Source organism: Vombatus ursinus, unplaced genomic scaffold (assembly GCF_900497805.2).
Source record: "Vombatus ursinus unplaced genomic scaffold, bare-nosed wombat genome assembly UNPS02009205.1, whole genome shotgun sequence".
NCBI lineage: Eukaryota > Metazoa > Chordata > Mammalia > Diprotodontia > Vombatidae > Vombatus > Vombatus ursinus.
In genome coordinates, this window is record NW_020948983.1 from 18,192,388 (window position 1) to 18,211,882 (window position 19,495).

At 47.7% G+C, this 19,495-nt stretch overlaps 1 protein-coding gene across 2 annotated transcripts in view; it reads right to left on the reverse strand.

The window, feature by feature from the left end:
* Window positions 1-8,302: 8,302 nt before the first annotated feature.
* Window positions 8,303-19,495, reverse strand: part of SUFU (SUFU negative regulator of hedgehog signaling) — a 134,785-nt gene continuing 123,592 nt past the window's right edge. For both annotated transcript variants that reach the window (XM_027851645.1, XM_027851644.1), the window contains exons 11-12: window positions 15,195-15,263; window positions 8,303-12,433 (exon numbers count right to left, since the gene is read on the reverse strand). In XM_027851645.1, the coding sequence (XP_027707446.1) occupies window positions 12,344-12,433; window positions 15,195-15,263 (159 nt within the window). In that variant the 3' untranslated portion in view covers window positions 8,303-12,343. The remainder of the gene's footprint in view (window positions 12,434-15,194; window positions 15,264-19,495) is intronic.

A 19,495-nucleotide genomic window follows, 5' to 3' on the forward strand; every position in this document is an offset into this window, starting at 1 on the left:
CCGGCGACGGCTGCAGGGCGCCGGGGCCGAGTCGGGGGCGCCGGGCGCGCGGGGGACAGTCATTCAGATGAAATTCCCGTCCCCGGCCCGAGATCCCAGCCCTCCTCCTTCCGCCTCCCTCCACCAACAGAAACGGAAGGGGGAGGGTGGGAGGGAGGAGGGACGGACAGGGGAAGGGAGGGCTGAGGGAGGGAAGGAGGAGGGGACGGAGGAGGGGGGAGGGCGCACCGGGGTAGGGAGGAGGGGACTGGAGAAGGGAGGGAGCGCTCGCGGGAGGGACATGAAGGGACGACCCCCCCCCTCCTCCCCGAGTCCCCCAAACCGCGTCTCCTCGTGGGTTGGGGGTACTGGAGAGAGGAAGGAGGGGGAAGGTAGAGGAAAACCCGAGCCCAGCGCTTTGGCCCGAGCCCCGCTCACCTCTCCGCGGCCACCCAACCTCCGGACAAGGGCAAAAAACAAAACAAAACAAAATCCAATCCCACCCCACGCGTCTCAGACGCTGGACAGCGGGGGAGAAAAACAAGGATTGATCCAACTAGAAAGGAATTTTTCTCCACTGCTCGGGAATGGGAGGCTACGCACCTCTCATCCCCAGCCCCTGCCCGCCCTCCTCGTCGTCACCCTCTGTCCTTCCTTCTCTCTTTCCCCGCCCCACCCCGAGTCTCTTCTGTGGCCTCCAAGCCTCGGGGGTTCGGTAGGGGCTGAGCTCGGCGGTCCCCGGCTCTGTTTAGCGCAGTGGGGGCGGGGAAGACAGGGATGCTGGGGGAGGGAGGGGGCTGGCGAGGACATGGGGACCCTTTGGTCTGAGTTCCCCGCCCCCGCACCGCCCACCTTGGAGCTTTTTTTTTTTAAACCAAACAAAAATATGTGCATGGGTTTTCAAAAGAAGGCACAAACGCCAGACCCTCAGGTGCTGGTCCAGTCAGCCCCTGTCAGCCCAACGATGCGGCCTCCGGGAAATGGGCTCCGGCCCAGCTCCCCGCAATCGTCGCCGTCTTTCCGCTTATCGTCAGATCGGGGGAAAAAAAGGAAGAAAGAGGCCCGCTCGCAGCCCCCGCAGCCATCTTGACGCGTTATTGTTATTTCAGGGATGAATGTTTAATAAAAATAAGTGCTTGTCTGGTCTTCCCTGGCGCTCCCTGCAACATCCCGAGACAGGGCCCGCGGGACCGCCTGACCACGGCCCCCGGCTCCTCCTCGGACCCTGGGTCCCAATTCTAGGCCTAGCCTCCTGCGGGGCACCCCTCGCATCCAGGGCCTCGCGAGTCTTGCTATAACACTCTAGCGGGTTCGTGCGTTTCTAGAGTAGTGAGGAAGGGTCGTGTGTGCAGACCAAGTCTGGATCCCTCAGCCCTCCCCCCAATCCTCCCGCCACGGAGGGGGGGGAATCACTGGGCATTATAATGTCGAACTGACACCTAGACTAGTCGGAGACTCCAACTGGAAGCAGAGAACACAGGGCCTAGAATTGGGGACAGGTCTGGAGTATTACTGCGGGGTAGAGAAAAGGAGGGGGACGTCTTTAAATCGCCGCCCTTTTACACCGGCGCTCGCGCTATAAACGAACCGGGAGGGGGTAGGGGCGAGGACCTGGTCCGGAAGTACCGCCGTCGCCGCCGGGGCGCTCCGGCCCCGCCTCCTCCCCGCCTCTGTCCCTGAGCTTGAAGCTGCTATTGGCCTCGCGCCCGCTCCCCCTCCCCTCAGGGAAAGCGAGCGAGCCGCCCTTGTCACGTGACCCGCTTTCAGTTAGTTAGCTACATTAAACATTCCGCGTTCAGAGGATCTTAAAGTGCCACGGTCCCTGCGGCTTCTAGGTCTCGGCCTCTCGCTTGGTCTGCTCCTCCCAGGCGGTGGGGCCCGGCACCTCCGCTCTCCAATAGGGGAGGGTCACTGAATGAACCCTTCTACCAGAACGCGGCTGATAGGGGAGTCTGAGGTCTCCGCCCACTTGGTCTCTCCCTTGTGTCCCCTCTCAACACCCAAGGGGCAGGTTGCCCCCCACCCCCTGACCCTTCCCCCAGTGGCCGGTGGGGGCCCTGAGCCTGGTCCAGGATGCCCCGGCAGAGACCTCCCCTGTGGGACGTCCGTCGCCTCGTCCCTCCCTCTGTGGGCGGTCGCTCGCCTCCTCTCCTCCTTCCCTCTTCTACCCAAGTCGGGGGAGCGGGTCTCCCCTCCCTCCGTACCCGCTTTCCCCTACCCAGAGGGAAGTTTCTCCTTTGCCGCTGCTTCCCCTCCCCTCCTCCCCCCGAGGGGAAATCTCTGGCCTCTTGGTCTCTTTTCTGTGCCCCTCCCTTTCCCAATTCTCTCCTCTACGGAAAAGCAGGATGACGTCTTTTTTACCTTTCCCCACCAACCCTCTCACCCCTCGTGGGAGATCTTTTCCCATCTCCTCCCTATGTGTGTGGGGAGTGTCTCACACACTCCTGTTTCTCTGAGATCCAGTCTGTATGGGGTCGGTGGACTAGAGTCTAGGATGGACCAGAAGCCTCTGGTGTGTTAGGTTGATGGGGGAAATAAGTCAATAAGTCAGTAAACATTAAGTGCCTACTATGTGCCTGGGGCTGTGCAAAGTACTGGGGGTACAAAGAAAGAAAAAGGCAGTTCCTGCCCCAAAAAAGTTTACAATCTAACGTAGAGGAGGGGGGAGACAAGTTCGTACAAACAAATTATACCGAGGATAAATAGGAAATTAATGAGAGGAGAAGCACTAGAATTAAGAGGGAAGGCTTCCTGTAGACGAGGACTTAAAGGAAGCCAGCAGGCAGAGATGAGGAGGGAGAGCATTCCAGCCATAGGAGACAGCTAGAGAAAATTCCCCGAGTGTCTTGGTCATAGGACAAGTGGGCAGTAAAGCATAAGTAGGAGGGGGCTAGGAAGGGCTTCGAAGGCCAAGCAGATGATTTTGTATTTAATCATAGAGGTGATAGGGAGACACTGGAGTTTATTGAGTAAGGGGGTGATGTGACTGAACCTGCACTTCAGGAAAATTACTTAGGTGGCTGAATGAAGGATAGATTAGAGTGGGGAGAGATGAGGCAAGAAGACCCACCAACAGGCTATTACGGAGTCGAGGTGTGAGGTGATGAGGGTCTGCACTTAAGAATGGTGGCAGTGTCAGAGGAGAGAAAAGGGGGAGGTGATTCCAGAGATATTCCAAAGGTGAAACCAGACAGGCCTTGACAACAGATGGGATATGGAGGGTGAAGGATAGTGAGGAACCAGGATGACACCGAGATTTGGAGCCAGAGACTTGGAGGGTGGTGTTGCTCTCAACTATAATAGGAAAGGTAAGGGAAAGGAAGAGTTTAGGGGGAAAAATAATAATTCGTTTTGGACTTGGGGAGTGTACAATTATCTCTGGACAACTATTTTGAAATGTGTGAAAGTTGGAGATATGAGATTGGAAGTCAATCTGGAGAGGCTGGGGGAGGATAGGTAGATTTGAGAATCATTCTCATAGAGATGGTAATTCATGGGAGCTGATGAGATCACTAAGTAAAGTTGGGTATTGGGAGAAGAGGGCCTAGGACTGAAGCCTGTATTACACCTACAGTTAGGAGTTGTGACTTACTGAGGATCCTGAAATGGAGAGAAAGGGGTACTAATGAACTTTTTTTCCTTGTATCCATGAACTCCAGAGGCAGACCGATTCTCTGGAGAAGCTGCTGAAGCTATTCTACTGGGGAGTTAGTTCCCATAATCCCTGGGTTTAGTTTATTGAAATTAGGGGTGGAGTCTCATGCTTAGAGAAGCCAGCCAGTTCTTGACACTGCTGCTCTATCCTAAACAGACCTCCTCACCTGGTCTCCCAGATCTGGTGGTTGAGAGATTCATTTAGATATTTCCCATGGCAACTGGTTTAGAATGCCCTCCATCTTCTTTCTTAAAGTCCAAATCATACTCATCCTTCAAAGTCCAACTCAGATCACCTGTAGCAACCCTTCCCTCCCTAATCTCTCCCTGCTCTGGATTATACAGCACTGAGTACGTATGTACTGCTCATTTGGCCCTTAGTGTTAATTTGTAACAGTTATCAGCCTTGAATCCTTGAGGACATCACAGGATTTATAGTAGCTAGAAGAGGCCTGAGATCATGTAGTACATTTTACAGATGAGGAAACCGAGGCCCAAGGAAGTGAAGTGATTTGCCTTGTCTTGAGCTCCAGACCTACATTTCCAATTGCCTATAGGACATCATCTTAGTCTCAGTGTTCAAATTCACTCCAAATCTCCAAAACTAAGCTGATCTTCCTACTCCTACTCCCAACTCCCCACCTTGAAACCACTTCTGATTTCACTGTTTTCTGTTTGTAGCACCACTATTCACCTGGTTTATAGCCTTGGGCTTATCTTTGACTCCTCCCACTTCTCTCATCTTTTTACTTCCAATCTGTAACCAGGACTTGATTCCATTTCTGCAATCTCTCTCTCAAGTTCCCTCTTTGTGAAGATTCCCACTGCTTGTACAGGGTTTCCTGACCACACTGGTTTGCCCCCCTTCCCTTCAATCCTTTTCAGACTTCTGCCAGAGTAAGTTTTATGTGCAGAGCTGAGAGCCAGGAAAAGGAGTTTGAACATGCTGGGTAGGTAATAGGGAGCTACTGAAGGGTTTTGAGCTTAGGATTCACATCACTCATTTGGCACTCATTTCATATCACTCAGAGCATTGTAACAGTAGTGCATGGGTTCTTTGGCTATGGCAATCCACTCACTGATCTTGTCATGTCATTACTCTGCTCAGAAATCTTCAATGGCTTCTTAACTGTCCAAAGAAAAAAGTTCACACTCCTCTTGCCTAGCATTCAAGGCCCTCTACCCTGTCTTTCCAAACTCATATTATTCCCTTTTACGAATTTCTTAGTCCAACTGCCTCCCAAACACCCACTGAACTCTGATGTTTCTTTCCTTTGCTCCTTCCCTACCTGTAGAATGACCTTCCTCCTCCTCTTTGCCATTGAAAGCTTCACACAAGTGCTACCTTTAGGAAGCTTTCCCTGATTGCCCTCCTCTCCAATAATATTCTCCTCCAATCTTAGCACTCTGGGGTTTTGTAACTCTAATGCACTTCCAAGTAAGATAATGCATTTGAGTTACATTACAGTTTGGTGGAGGGTGGGAGGAGGGGCTTGGATAACTATAAACTTCTTGAGGGTGAGGGTTAGCAGAGTATTTTTCCCTATTGCCTATGAATTGCTGAATGCCACAAGCATGTAATAAATGTTTGTTGTATTGTAAGCAGCAGAGCCAGGATTCACACCTAGGTCTCTTGACTCTCAATCCTGTGCTCTCCAGCATTCCTCTCTACAGGAAGCCTTCCATTGATCTCTCCCCATTCCTCTGCTCCAGGACTTCTCTCCAACCTCCCTGAAAACAGGGCCTAGATCTTTTCCTCTATCTTTAGAGAATCATAGCTGAACACAAACAAGCCCAGGCACAGCAGCCACTGAGGAAAATATATGAGGCAGGTTTTTCTTCCCTAACTCCAACTCCATATCCTGAGGACCCGTTGGTTAGAAGAACAATGGTACCCAGCTCTTGAGGCTGAATGGGGCCTTGAGAGGTCATCTAATCCATTCTCCCATCTCTGGATAGGTCAGCACTAGTTAAGCACATCCTGTTTTGAGCCCAGCCCTAGATTGCTTAAGCAAAGAATGTAGACTCTAGGGTAAAGACTAGGGGATTCTTATTCAAAGAGGCCTCCTTCCCTTCTGGTTACATGGCATCCAGGACTTTTCTTACCCTACCAGCGCCCTATGATCTAGATGGCGAAATAGGTCTCCAGGGGTCTGGTATCTTGAACCCAGGAGTCCCATCTTTTATTCTTCAGAGCTCTCGGTGTTTAGGGTGAAATCAAACAAAAGACAGGGTTTCTGTCACTTTTTCTGGCCTCTGGAGTCCCCCCCCATGTAAGAGACCTCTAAGGGGGAGTCCTCTGCCTAGAGAAAAATTACATACTGATACCTATTATTAAAATATAGTGTTATAGGTTGAGGTGGAGCTTGGAGGTCATCTAGTTCAATTAAATTTATAGAGGAGACAAAAAGCTGACCAGAGGTCACACAGGTATAAGTGCCAGGTTTAGAATTCAGACCTAGGTTCCCTGACTTTAAGCCCAACACTCTTCTCATCCCTGTTCCCACCTCCATCGAGGCAGACCCCTGTTTTGCCTTTTAAAGGGACAGGTACCTTCACACCAATGACTGAATAGTCAAGGGACCTGAACTCAGGTGGCCTACAAAAGAAGGGTTTCCTTGATGCTTTCACCTCCTTGTGGCTCCTTAGTAACCTCTCAGGGACCCAGGCCTTGGTCAGGAAGGTGACTGCAGTTCTTTTGCTTTTCTTAGGGCAGAGGGAGGACTGACATCCTCCCCCTTCTTTCCAGTTTCCAGGGCCCATCTCTCTCTTGTGCTCTGCCTTTACCTGTCCTTGTAGTTTTCTGAGTTTTCCCCTCTTTTTCTCCAGGGACATTTGCCCCTGTAGTAAATCATTCAGTTTCAGCCCACCCGGCTGTTTCTCTCCCAGCTCAGCCACAGCTGCTGCAGCTGCCCCAGTCCCAGCTGGACCCAGCTGACTCATTTTCCGCTCACATTCTCCTTCTGGTCAGGCCAGTTTGGCAAATCTCTCCCCATTCCCCCGCCCTACAGCTCTTGGAGACTCTAAGCCCCCTTGGCACCTTAAGGAATGTATGAGGTTCAAGATCCTCAAGAGGAGACATCAAAGCCAGTGGGGGCCCCAAACCTGATGGGACTAGCTTTTCTCCCACTCTGGGGTACCTTTCCCTGCAAGACTAAGGTTGGGAGGGGGGGCTATGCTCAGGACCAGACACCCACCTGTCCTTCCTCTCTGCTTCTTGCTAGAGACAATCCAGCTTAGCTCTGAGTCAGAGCAGAGCTCTCGCGCCGCCCCCCTTCCCTCCCATTACCCTAGCCTAAACTGTCAGCCCTATACTTTTGCCAAGAATCTGATATGGAAGGGCAACACCGCCCACAGAGACAGGCACTCTTCCCTCTGACCTGCCTTGCTCTGTTGGGAGGCTTGAGAAGATGCTGGGGAAGGGCATGGTTTGGTTTTCAGGGGGTGATTCTGGGGGCCTGGGACGCACTAGAAATATTAACTTTAGCTTCAGTCCTAGGCCTAGTCCCTCCCCATTCCCTTCCTTCTGCTGCCTAAGGGGCTGAGGGGCCCCAGCCAAGGACCTGCCCGGCAGCTCCTGGAGCTGGTCTGCCTGCTGGAGTTCATCAGTAGGTCATGGGTAGAGGGGGAGGTACAGGTCTGATTCTGGGGAAGCAACTCCCCTCTCCTCCCATAACATGGTCAGATCCTTGAAGGGTGACAATAAACAAAGACCTGGAGATTCCTTTGGAAGAAGCAGTTAAATCACCCAATCATCACCTGTGCCCCAGCAACTGGGTCCTTGGGGCCCTGCCCCCATTGTTCACATATTATCACCCTCTCCGAGGAGGATAGGTAAGGGATGCTGAAACTCCTTCAGCTATCCTCCACTCCCACCCCCCCACCCCCAATGAGGAGGGAGAGATCAGAACAAAACAATCACTAAGACAGGGTTTCTTGGACTAAAAATCAGCCTTAGATACAAAGAAACTTATGAATCTCCTCAGTTACTTGTCCTTTCTTCTAACTGGCTTCTGGCTTGAAGGGGTGGGGACAGGTACTAGGGTAGCCAATAAAGAACACGCCCAGAACCAAGGTGGCAAAGGAGGGAGGGAGCCCAGCCGAGCCTGTAGGGTGACTACTCCCCATAGGAGTCCCTTTCTACAAGTGGAAATCCCTACCCTTAAGACTAAGAGGCCAGATCTGCCATTCTTCTCATGGGTCTTCTTCCTCTCCCACTTTAGGTACTTGGAGTAGGGAATATGACTTCCTGTGAAAAGGCCCACTCTACTAACCCTCCATGTTTTTCTCATCATTCCCTGCTTTGGATGGGGCTTGTCTTCCAGGGTTGGGCTTGGGCAGAGAGGTTCTGCTCCCTATTCCTCTCCAGTCCTCCCCTCCATGACCTTATAGGAATTTATGAGTACTGAGTTGGGATCTGGACAAATGATTATTTTGTGTGACAGAAAAATTATCAACTGAGTAATCCTCCCCCTACTCCTTTCCATATCTCAACAAGGCCCTGAGGGGGTCTTTCCACTGCCTCTCAGGGTCATCCTCAGCTCTATTATTCCACAGCTCAGGGACACTGTGGAGCCACCTACCAATCCCCTGGGATGTAAAAAACTTAGTTCTGGCATGGCTTCTGTTCCACCCCTGCCCAGACAGAAAGCAGCACAGGACAAGGGTAGTTCTGCAAACATGTTTAATGCACTTAGATTACACTGAGGGAGAGGGGGCGGGAAGGAAACGGTTTCAGTGAGTCACTGAAAAAATTCTTACAAAAGTCCTGGCCTGCCACAGTGCCCAGGAACCAAGTCACCACTGATAATAGAAACTAATACAAAAGATTAAAAAAGCTCTGCTCAAAGCAGCTTTCAGGTTTTTGTAACAAAATGAGAAGTTGAGTTACAGTATCCTGACCCAAGACAGGACTGAGCACTTCCCTTTGGGCACAAGGCCCTCTCAGCCAGAGAGGGAAAGAGCTTAGTTAAAAAGCAGAGAAAGGGGGACTGCCTCACAGTAGAATGTCAATAGTTCAGCTCTTCACCAAACTTCAAAATTCAGGCCAAACAGTTTTAGGTCTGTCTCTTTTCAAAAAGTGCTCTAGCCTTTTCAGATCCCTGAGCCCTCTCCCCATTCCTCTTATCTTATCCCTTGTGCCACCCCTTTGGAAAAAGACAAGGCAAGACCAGAGTGTTCTTAAGATGGAGCATGACCATGGCTGAATTCCTACACTCTGACCCACAGAGATGGTGTGAGCAATTCTTTAGCCTCTAAGGGATAATTGCCTAGAAGTGACAAGTGACAATGACAAGCATTGCCCAAGATTTTGAAAGCCTCTGTGTCCTGTAAGACTTTACTGTTATCCAGTCAGAGAGCCATCAAGATTGTAAATACTGGGGAGCTCCCCCTTTTCCTTAAAGGGGCTACCATGGAATCTGAGACATGAGGAAATGATGGGAGAAGAAAATAGTCCTAGAGTGGAACCAATGAAGAATCAGCTGCTATAGAAAAGGAAGGACCCTTCCTTGGAGCTGGGAGAGTTCAAAGTTGGAAAAGGAAGAGCAGATACCCAGTTCAGGATACAAGTTCCTAAGAGTTTCTGTCTGGAGGATGAGTCTACAAAGTCTGAGGGAAAGCTGGGTCAGAAAAGAGCTCAATGATGATCCCTGTTTCACTCTTTCTGAGAATCTTGCACAGGAAAACCATAAAGACCCTCTAACTTGTTCCTTTCCAACTTCCACCAAGGGAAGGACTACAAACAATACAAAGGCAGCATGCACATGCACAGCCATGTATGGAAAGTACTTTGGAAAAGGGACATGAAGTCCTGGGCCCAGGAAGAACAGTTCTTAGGATAGGAAGGGTAAGATGTGTCTATGGCCACTGGCCTTCCAGACTGCCCAATGGGCTTTCTGGGCAATGTATTCTTCCATGTCACCTTCCCCGAGTTAGGCTATCCTTTATAACGCTCTCCCCATTCACACAGGACTACCCAGGTCCTTGATACTGGTAGTCAACCCATTAATCCTAAACCTCCTCATGCAATAACCCGGTGCTTTTGGTACCAAGGGAGACTTTGGCTTAGACACCAAACTAAGATTAAAACTAAGGGCTGGTGGAGAGGACTGTGGGGTGGTGGGGCTTAGAGAGGAGTGACTGATCAGGCTGGCTGCATCTTTTTTTCCCTTCCATGAGGCAGAGAAGTGGAAGAATTTAAAAGAGATGGAGATGGTGGCAGTAGAGAAGACCAAAGAACACTACTGGAATCAGAGACACTAAAAAGGCAATCATCTAGCTGGGGTGAATGATGCCAGCAACTGGCAGCAAAGGGGCACATGGGATGAAGATGGAACCTTGCTGGGGTATTTGGGAACCAGGGGTCAGCAAATGCAACACCTATATTTTTCATGAATGAAGCTCACGCTAAAGAATTCCTAGGCTTGAGTGAAAGATACACTTGGGTATTCCAGAATAGGACTGGTTTGTCTTCACATCTAAGGTTCATTAATAGTTCACAAGATTAAGTCTCACTCACCATAACCTTTCTGGAGACCATTAGGAAAGAGGGTTCTTGGAGACTGTTTAATGTCGATCTTCTTCTGATCTTTGGCACCAGTCTTCATCTCTTCAATTCCCTAGAGAAGTGGTCAGGACAATTTTTTGCCTAACTGGGCATTGGAGGGGTTGTCATCTCTTGTGCCAGCTTTCTGTGAGCCATGATGGATGTCATGGCCTATGGTATGCTTCTCATGTTATGGAGTGTGTGTTGGATGGTGCCAGAAATAGTCCTTTAATTCCATGGCTAAAACAACTTCATTCAGGTCTGGGGTGGGAGGAAACCAAAAGGAGGCCTTGGGAGGCCAGAACTGGATTGGTGTCCTTGGAGGTGGTGGTGATGTGTCCTCCTGATGCAGGAGATGAAGGAGGTCACATGAGGATGATGGGTCAGGTACTTGAGTGACAGGAGAAAAAGTATTAGTGATGAGAAGTCAGAGATAAAGGGAGGGAGGGACTAGAGATATGGGGGGGGCGGCGCACTCAGGGGCGAAAGGGCTTGAAACCAGAGATGCAGGAAGATAGAGACCAGGGATACAAGAAGCCAAAAATATGTAAGTGGGAGAATGGCCAGAAATGCAGGGGGGAGAAGCCAGAGATTTAAGGAGGGACAGAAGTGAAGGGAAAAACACTAGAGATACAGAATAAAGCAGAGGATGTTAGTGGGAAAGAAGCCAGAAATACAGTAGAAGAAAGAGGTCAGAGATGTAGAGAGAGAAAGGCCTGAGATACAGGTGCAAAGGAAAAAAGTACAGGAGAAGACAGAGGTCTAAGGGGAAAGATGAGAGAAAGAGGAACAAATAAAGGAAATAAATGAATTTAGGAAGAAGGGAGAAGAGGTGAATGTGCTGTTGCAAAATGATAACAAGACAGATGTTGGAAGTTTATTTTTTAGCTTTTAATAAACTAGAAATTCCTAGAGCCTGGAGCTGTGGGGGCCTGAGGGAAGATGAGATCAGAAAGGAGGGAGGAGAGAGAATGGGGACCTAAAAGGTCACACAAACCCTGAGCTAGCTGGAGGTGGGGGAGGTGCCTGCAAGGGCTGAGACTCTCCCTCTCCTAGGCTGGCCCCAGTCAGAGTGAGAAGCCCACTGAGAAGGCGAGGCTGATATCTTCTCCAAGTTTCCAAGAGTCTGGGCAGTGCTGGCCGCAGTCCTCACGCCTCACAGGCGCCGGTTTTAGGCCAAGGGGCTCCCTGAGGCTTCTGGAGCCCAACCCACCTGGCAAGAACACAGCCTTTCCTAGTTAAGGGTTGGGCCAGGGCTGAGTATCACGTTAGGGGGTCTCAGGTCTCCAGAGACATAGCTTCACCCTACTCCTACCTAGATGCCTCCTGCTTCTGAACACCCTTTCTATGGATCCACAATGGTTTGTGAGCTGGTGAAGAAAAGTCCTTCTGCCCAAAAGGCCCTACCATAGCTATTCATTGGCAAACACTAAGCACCTTCTAGTGACATGGCCGGGTGGGGGGATGTGGGAGGGGAAAAGCTAGGTATCCCCAGTCCTTTTCCAAGAGAAGAAAGTTCAACTTGAAAACAAGTTCCACTTAAAACAAAAACAAAACCAATATGCATGACAGCTTCTAGACACCTTTGCGGAGCAATTAAATACCATATGGTTTCTAAAAAATAAAATACAAAAAACAAAACAAAAAAAACCCCAAACATACTCGGAGGAATTGTTCTGTAGCCAGGAGGAATTTGACTAACAAAAGGTTTCCAGAGTCAGGAGGAGCCAGAGCATTTAATCCGTGGGTCTAGGGCTCTTCCCCAGACCTGCAGAAGTGGGCAAGCATAGATGAGTGAGGTCAGCTTGTGGAAAACAAAGTCAGGGGTCCCAGAGTCATATCCCCAAACCAGAGGTGGAATGACAGAGTCATTAGCCACTCATTTGGTCTGGTGGGACCTGAGCTGGGCTGGAACAAGGTCTCATTCACTCCTAATGGGCCTGGAGTGGCCTGGCCCCCAGATAAGAGGTGAGGTGGAGGGGAGCCGGGGCCAGTCCCTGCTTATGCACCCCATTGTGGGCTGCAGTGGCTGTGCAGTAATCGTCTCTCTCTTTTCCTTTTATTTGCAGGAATCATTTTTTACTGCAATCATTACACTGTTGAGTCACTTGGGAGCTAGACCGGGCTCTCATGGTCATCTGAAGGAAGGGACGGAATTCAGGGCTAGTGCAGTGGGTTGTCAAACACAACGTCTGGCAAAATGGAGACTTTCAGTTTTTTTTCTGGCCAGCTGTACTCCTTGGGAAGTTTGAACTGTGAATGAGAAACAGAAACAGATAAGCACAGTATATATACTTAGCAGAACTTACTCCCCACTTTCTGGGGTTGAAGTAACTAGAACCAACTAAGCCTTCATTTCACTCCCCCCACCTCACCCACAGCCTCCCCCACCCCAGTCCAGGTGACTCATTTCCAACTGGGGGCACAAATGGGAAGAGAGGAGAGAACAACCATCTGAGAACATGACTTCAACTTCAAATGCCAGAACAAAGGTAGGTAGCTGGAATGAATGTATTCTTCTACCCAGGTTTTTCCTCTGCCTGGTGCTAAAGAAACAGTACTGAAGGGAGACCTGGGTTCTAATCAGTCCTGGCTCTGCCAGACATCTTGGTTGAATTACTTCCTATCTTTGAACCTCAATTTTCTCATGTGCAAAATGAAGGGGGGGGCAGGTTTGGATTACTCCTAAAGTGTCTTTTAGCTTTTCCCAATGGGTAACCCAGCCTCCAACCTAAGCCCTAAGGAGAAATTCTAATACACCAAAATTCTAGGATTCCCAAGCCAAGACCATTTTTTTCTGTGTTCTGACATCATTAACCAAAGATGGTTGCAGGCAAGTTTCCTAACCTCTCCTTACCACCCATATCTCACTTCTCTGGGCCTGTTCTTGCCAAAAGCATGGAAATTCCCATTAAGAGTTTGGGGCTTAGAGCATCCAGATGTTAGGGTCTTGGCCTTCCTAGCTACAGTGGTTTTTGCAAATATAGAAAGGAGGTTCCTGAAGCTGATTCCTACATCCTTTACTGCATATGACTGAAAAAGGTCTCCAAAAAATAAAAGTCCCTGGCCTCCTTCCTAAGAGCCTGGTCTCTCTGTCCTGCCTTTCCTTCCCTTAAAGGTCAGGGAGGGGGTATTAAAGTTTCCAAGAGTCTATCTGTGCTCCTGAAGGAAAAAGCTTCAACTCTAGCCTTTCCACCTTTCCAAGTTACTTTGAAATCTTTTCTGTTACTTGGCCAATAACTATCTCTTGGAAATTAAAGGAAGGTCACTTCCTCCTTTCCCAAAAACAGAGCACATTGGGCTCTTCAGAAAACTTCATATAACATCACAGATTGGCCCTATGTGTATCTTACCATCAGAAAAGAACTTCAAGCCAAGCAATCTGCTTGGAATAGAAAAAAGGCAAGGACTCGTAGGGGTTCAGCTTGCCCATTTCTGGGGTTGGAAGATATGAGTGTGAAGTCTCTTGCTCATTCCTGCCCTTTAATTAGATTAAGGAGGCCCATGTCATTGGTGAATGTGGGAGAGTAGTGAGGGGAAGGTGAGAGAAAGGAGGCAGGGTGTAGGGGAAGACTGGTCAGGAAAGCAAAAAAGAAAAGGGTTATTTTTGGTGACCTACTTTCCTGAGCTTCCCCTGGCTCCCTTTTCTCCTCTCCAAACCATTACATTCTCCTTCCCCCAACACCCAGCACCCACCCTCAAAGCTGAAGTTGGCCTAGTGCCATTGTATGAGTGAGCTTGTACATGAACACAAGTGTATGAGTGCCTGTCCAGAAATGCTTCCAGTTGTTGTCTTTGGTCTCTTTGAATGGAGATCCCTGCAGCACTGGCCTACGCAAAATCCCAAGGATGATAACCTTGTGTATGTGTAAAAGAAAGAACAGACTCACTTGAAGTAAGTGCATTTCTGGGGCAGGTCACTATTATACTGTATTATCTGCAAAGTAGTACCCTTAGCAATTTCCCAATTACCTAAAACAAGGATTAAAAGTCTTGAACTGGAGAGCCACGAGACCTCTCCAGGGCCTGGGTGAACCCCAAAAACTTTTCAGTCATAGACAGAAATGTTGTATTAAAAAGGTGCCTGATAGGCTATGCTTGGGCCCCAGAACTGGGAAAGGAAACTCTGGTTCTGGAGCCCAGGCCGAGACCTGAGTCTCAAGGAAAGGTAACTGAAAGATTTTTGCTTCACTAAGATCCCAGTTGAGGAGAGCTAAGTTAGGACTTATTCTCCCTAGATGCTGGGGGACAGACATACAGCATTATCAGGGTATGTTGTTCCAGCTCTCTAACGTGACGTTAACCTGGACATTAAGACAAACCAAGAACCAAAGCCCTCAGAGGTGTTTTTCAGTGGGAGGGGAGAGACTAGAGGGAGGGAGGGTGGGAAGGGACTTTCCAAGATGAGGTAAGTCTCTCCAAATGAGAACACAGAGAAAGCTGAAGGAGAAAAAGAAAAGGATTATGGGCCCTTCAGTTGTAATAGGTGTGGAGTTGCAGAGGAACAGGCCCCAGCCCTCAACATAGGCCTCTTCCCTGGGTTCTGGGGGCAAGGGTTGGTAGAGGCCCAAAAAGTGGGGAGAACTCATGGAGGAAGGGAGGCAATGGTGAAGGTAACTAATAGGTGGACATTCTGACAGAAAAAGTAAGAGTCCCCTAGCAGCCCACCAGGGTGTTTCCAAATGGAATACTATCTGGCAACAAACATGTGCTTTCTGTTCACAATCGGCCAGTTAACAGCAGGGGCTGGAAGAAGTGAGCAGCAGCATGAAGGCTGGTCTGGCTTTTCAGTGGGGGCTGGTAACTTAGACAATTTGCAGGCATCCTTACAGTGGCCTGGGGCTGACTAATGGAGGAATGGTGGGGGGGGAGGAGTAGGATTGAGGGGTGGGAGTAGGGGATGGGGAAGTCAGAAAAAAAGCCATTTAACTAAGAATCTTCTCCTCCCCACCCCCCACTCCACCCCACCTGAAGACTGGATAAAGTTTTCAGAGACTGATACAAATAGGCTTACTTCCTCTGGAGAAGTCAAATCTTCTAAGTCTTCCAGCATTCTTTCTACAAATTCTTCAGTCAACAGAATCTGGAAACAGAGATACAGGAGCTTTATGCTTTTATACTCAGGGATTTATCTAATTGTAGCAACAGACTCTCTTCTTTTGCCCACAGAAGAGTTGAGTCCATTTTCTTCAGTTCGAGGCCTCTCACTTTTGGTTCCCCTTTCCCTTTGCAAAGCCAGCCTGCGCTCCTCCTGTCTCCCCCCTACCCCTTTCTTGAGAGTCCCTCATCTTTCCAAATGTGCTAATGGGGGGTTGAGGTGTGGGGAGAAGCAGTGAGACTAAAAGGAGACTGTCCAGGAGAACAACAGCAATGGAAGAAAGAGAAAACTAGTAGGCCTGGGAGTTGACACAAGTCTGGTTTTCCAGTCACTGGCCAGTATTTGCTAGTGCTAGTTCTGGGAAGTAGTTTGAAATATGGGAGAAGAAAAAGATTTTTACTCTTTTTTTTGTGCACTGTTTGATGCAGTTATAGTGAAAACAGATCCACAAAGCTCCTTCCTCCTCTAGTTCTACCTTGTATCCCCAACCCCAATGCACCAGGGTCCTGCTTTCTGGGCACGTGGGAGGGCTTAATTTAGCACAAGCAGAATGACAGCTTGTTGGGGATCCTGTAAAAGGGGTCCCAGCTTTTGATATGGGCTGGGTTAGATAACTTTTCAGGTACCTTCTAACCCTGCAGTTCGATGATTCATATACCAGGCCTGGTGATTTCTACAGTTCCTTCCAGCTTTAAATTTTAGGATCCTTGCCCAGCATTCTGTATATGCCAAGTGTTTCTGACTTCTCTGACTCTATCAAGGGCACTGCCATCTACTAGTCATATAGATCCCATCAATAACCAGGTTATCTGGTAACTCCTCCTTCTCCCTCATCTATCACATCTAATCAGTCATCAGGTCTTGTCTGTTTTTTTTTTTCCCCATTAAAACATCCCTTGTACATATAAATCCCCCCCCCCCCCCCCCCCAATCTCTGTTCCCATTGCTACCACCCTTGTCCAGGCCTGCATTACCTCTCTCCTGGACTACTGACTGCATCAGTCTCCTTGCTGCTTTCCCTTCCTCTAGTGTCTTTCTCTAGTTCATTCTACAAAACATAACTACCAGATAACTTTTTCTAAAGCATTGCTCTGAAGCTTCTTTTGTGGTGGCAACAAACTAGAAATTGAGGGGATGCCCATCAATTGCGGAATGGCTGAACAAGTTGTGGTATATGAATGTAATGGAACACTATTGTTCTATAAGAAATGACAAGCAGGATGATTTCAGAAAAACCTGGGAAGACTTACATGAACTGATGAAGTGAACAGAACCAGGAGAACATTATATACAGTAACAGCAATACTGTACAATGAATAACTGTGAATAACTTAGCTATTCTCAGTAATACAATGATCCAAGACAATTCCAAAGAACTAATGATAGAAAATGCTATCCACCTCCAGAGAAAGAACTGATGGAATCTGAATGTAGATTGAAGTATACTGTTTTTCCCTTTTAAATTTTTTTCGTAGTTTTTTTTGTCTGTGTCTTCTTCACAATATGAGTAATGTGGAAATATGTTTTGCATGATTGCATATGTATAACCTATATCAAATTGCTTACCATCTCAGAGAGGTGGGGAGAGGAAGGAGGGAATGAGAAAATTTGGAACTCAAAATTTTAAAAAATGAATGTTAAAAATTGTTTTTACATGTAATTGGGAAAAATAAAATATTTATTCAAAAATAAAGTATTGCTCTCATCACATCAAACCCTATAATGGCTCATTACTTTCTACCACATCAAGTCTACTTCCATCTACCACTCACTGAAGTGCACACTGGACATGCCTTGCTTATTCCCATCATCATGCCTGTTTTCATGTTATTCCCTCAAACTTGCATATCTTTCAAGTTTTGGCTTAAATGCCTTCTCTAGAAAGCCTCCCCCTGATTACTTCAGCCTTAACTGATTTCTCTCCTCTTACTTCCGACACTAACTACGACCTATATCACAGAATCTAGCAATGAAGCACATATGATCTTACATTATACACGACAGGTATGTTCATATGTAATCAGTCCTGTTAGTTACCTTGGCTAAATATGAATTCAGCTCCTTCGGGGGAAGAGGAGTAGCAATCATGTTCTATACTTCTGGCTTGTTCCTGCTGGTACTTCATAGATTGATATATGGGTGCTTTTTGATGGGGCTGAAAGGACTTTTAGTTATGATACAGATATGGAAGGATTATTTCAGGATGAAGGGGAAGAAAATGTGAAAGGTACAAGAATGGGATGACTGAAATAGTGTCCTTTATCAGAGCAGAAGCCGGCTGGCTCACAGTCTTAGGTGGGAAGATAATGAAACTAGCATGTCCCTTTTGCTAGTGGTTAGGAGAACTGATTGAGGAGCAGCTAGGTGGTACAGTGTATAGAGCACTGGTCCTGAAATCAGGAGGACCTGAGTTCAAATACGGTCTCAGACCAAACACTTGACACTTACTAGCTGTGTGACCCTGGGCAAGTCACTTAACCCTAATTGCCTAAAAAAAAAAAATAAAAAAAAAAAGAGAACTGATTGAGCCTTGATAGGAAGTATGAATCTCCATAACAAAGGAATAGAGGGGCGAAAAAGAGAAAGCTCGAATGATAAGGTGATCCCTGACTTCAGGATGTATGAATGGGTCAAGATATGCTTATGATAACATAGCACAGGAGATAGGATGGGATGGAAAACCCAAAAGGAAGATTTTTTCAAGAGGTTCTAAGATGCCCAGATTATACCTTAAGGAAGACTATCAGAGAGTCCAATAGTGGAGGAAGTCAGGCTGTAGCATAAAGGGGAGAATTAGGGAAGGATGGATGGTGGGGGGGGGAAGGAGATTCATAAGGAAAGAGGTGTATACCCGGGTCCCAAATGAAGAGGAATACAGAAGAGACTTACTGAGAAGGCACAAGATTCTAGACACTATATATTTCCATCATACTTTGGAGGAAAATCCTGGCCTTCTGTGGAGACTGACACAAAGCAGGGAGACTATGACAAAAACTCAACCAAGGCAATCCTCTAAAGAGACTTCTTGGACAGTCATTATTCCTTTTCTCTTGGGCCCTACTTCTGTTTCAAACTGAAACTTCTCTTCACAAAGAACCTACTTAATGGCCTGTGGGGGTCCTTGACCAAAAGACTACCATGTAAGTGACCTTTTCTAGGCACACAAGGCCCTTGGTCAGTCTCACGTGAGCTCTTGCTGCTCTAAAGCTTTTTCATGCTTTATAAGCCTACCATTTCTGTTAAAAGCTCCTAGTTTCTTCACAATTCCTCCCCAGCCCTCAATATAACCAGACCAAGTGGGTGGGACAAAGGTCATGTTCACATTTTTACACTTCTAGCTCTATCTTCTCAGACAAATGCTAGCACATGCAATAGTGTACCTAAACCCCAATTAGGTGTAATTACTTCTGCTCAGTCAGACTAGGGTTACTCCTCATCCACATATGATTACTGAAGAGAAGGACCTAGGTCAGAGAGTTTCCTGGAATAGCACTGCATTAGAATACTAAGGACAGAGAAAGAGAGTAATATGACTACCATGTAGTCAGGGAGACCAGTAAGAAGTCAAATGAGAAAAACATTTCCAGTTTCCTCAACCATCCTGCATGTCACCCTTAGCTATACTGAAGGCAATCTCCTGGGCTGGTAAACTGCCATATGGACCCACTAGTACAAAGCAGATTTGGTACATATGTATGCATATGCAGGGGACTTGGTTGCAGGGAGTGAAGCTATGACCCTGCTTTTAGGAAGGAAACCAACAATTTCGGGACTATCTTGGTTGTGATTTGTTAAAAGGCTGGGGGAAAGAGAGCATGAGGGTAGAAGGGGAAAAATGTCCTATTAAGTCTTTCTAACCCCCCCCTTTTATTGTTGTTGTCACTGTGCTAACAATTGCAGGTTCTTGCCAAAAACTACACATTATTTTAAAGTTGTGGTTTAAATTTTTTAAAAAATTACATGAGATATGCATATTAAGGTGACATTCCCAGAAAAGAAACATGACAGACTGTCATAGCTCTAGGCACCTCATTTAATTTCCTTTGGGAGTTAAACCTTAGAAGCTCAGGTTGAACAGCCCTGTTCTTTGTATATTTCAGAACTGGGCCTGGAGAATGTTAACAGATCTTATCAACAGGACACTGAAGATAGATAGCAATGATGGAGCAACTTAGGTGCTCTCCAAAGAGTAATAGACCAACTGTTGTGATGCAACT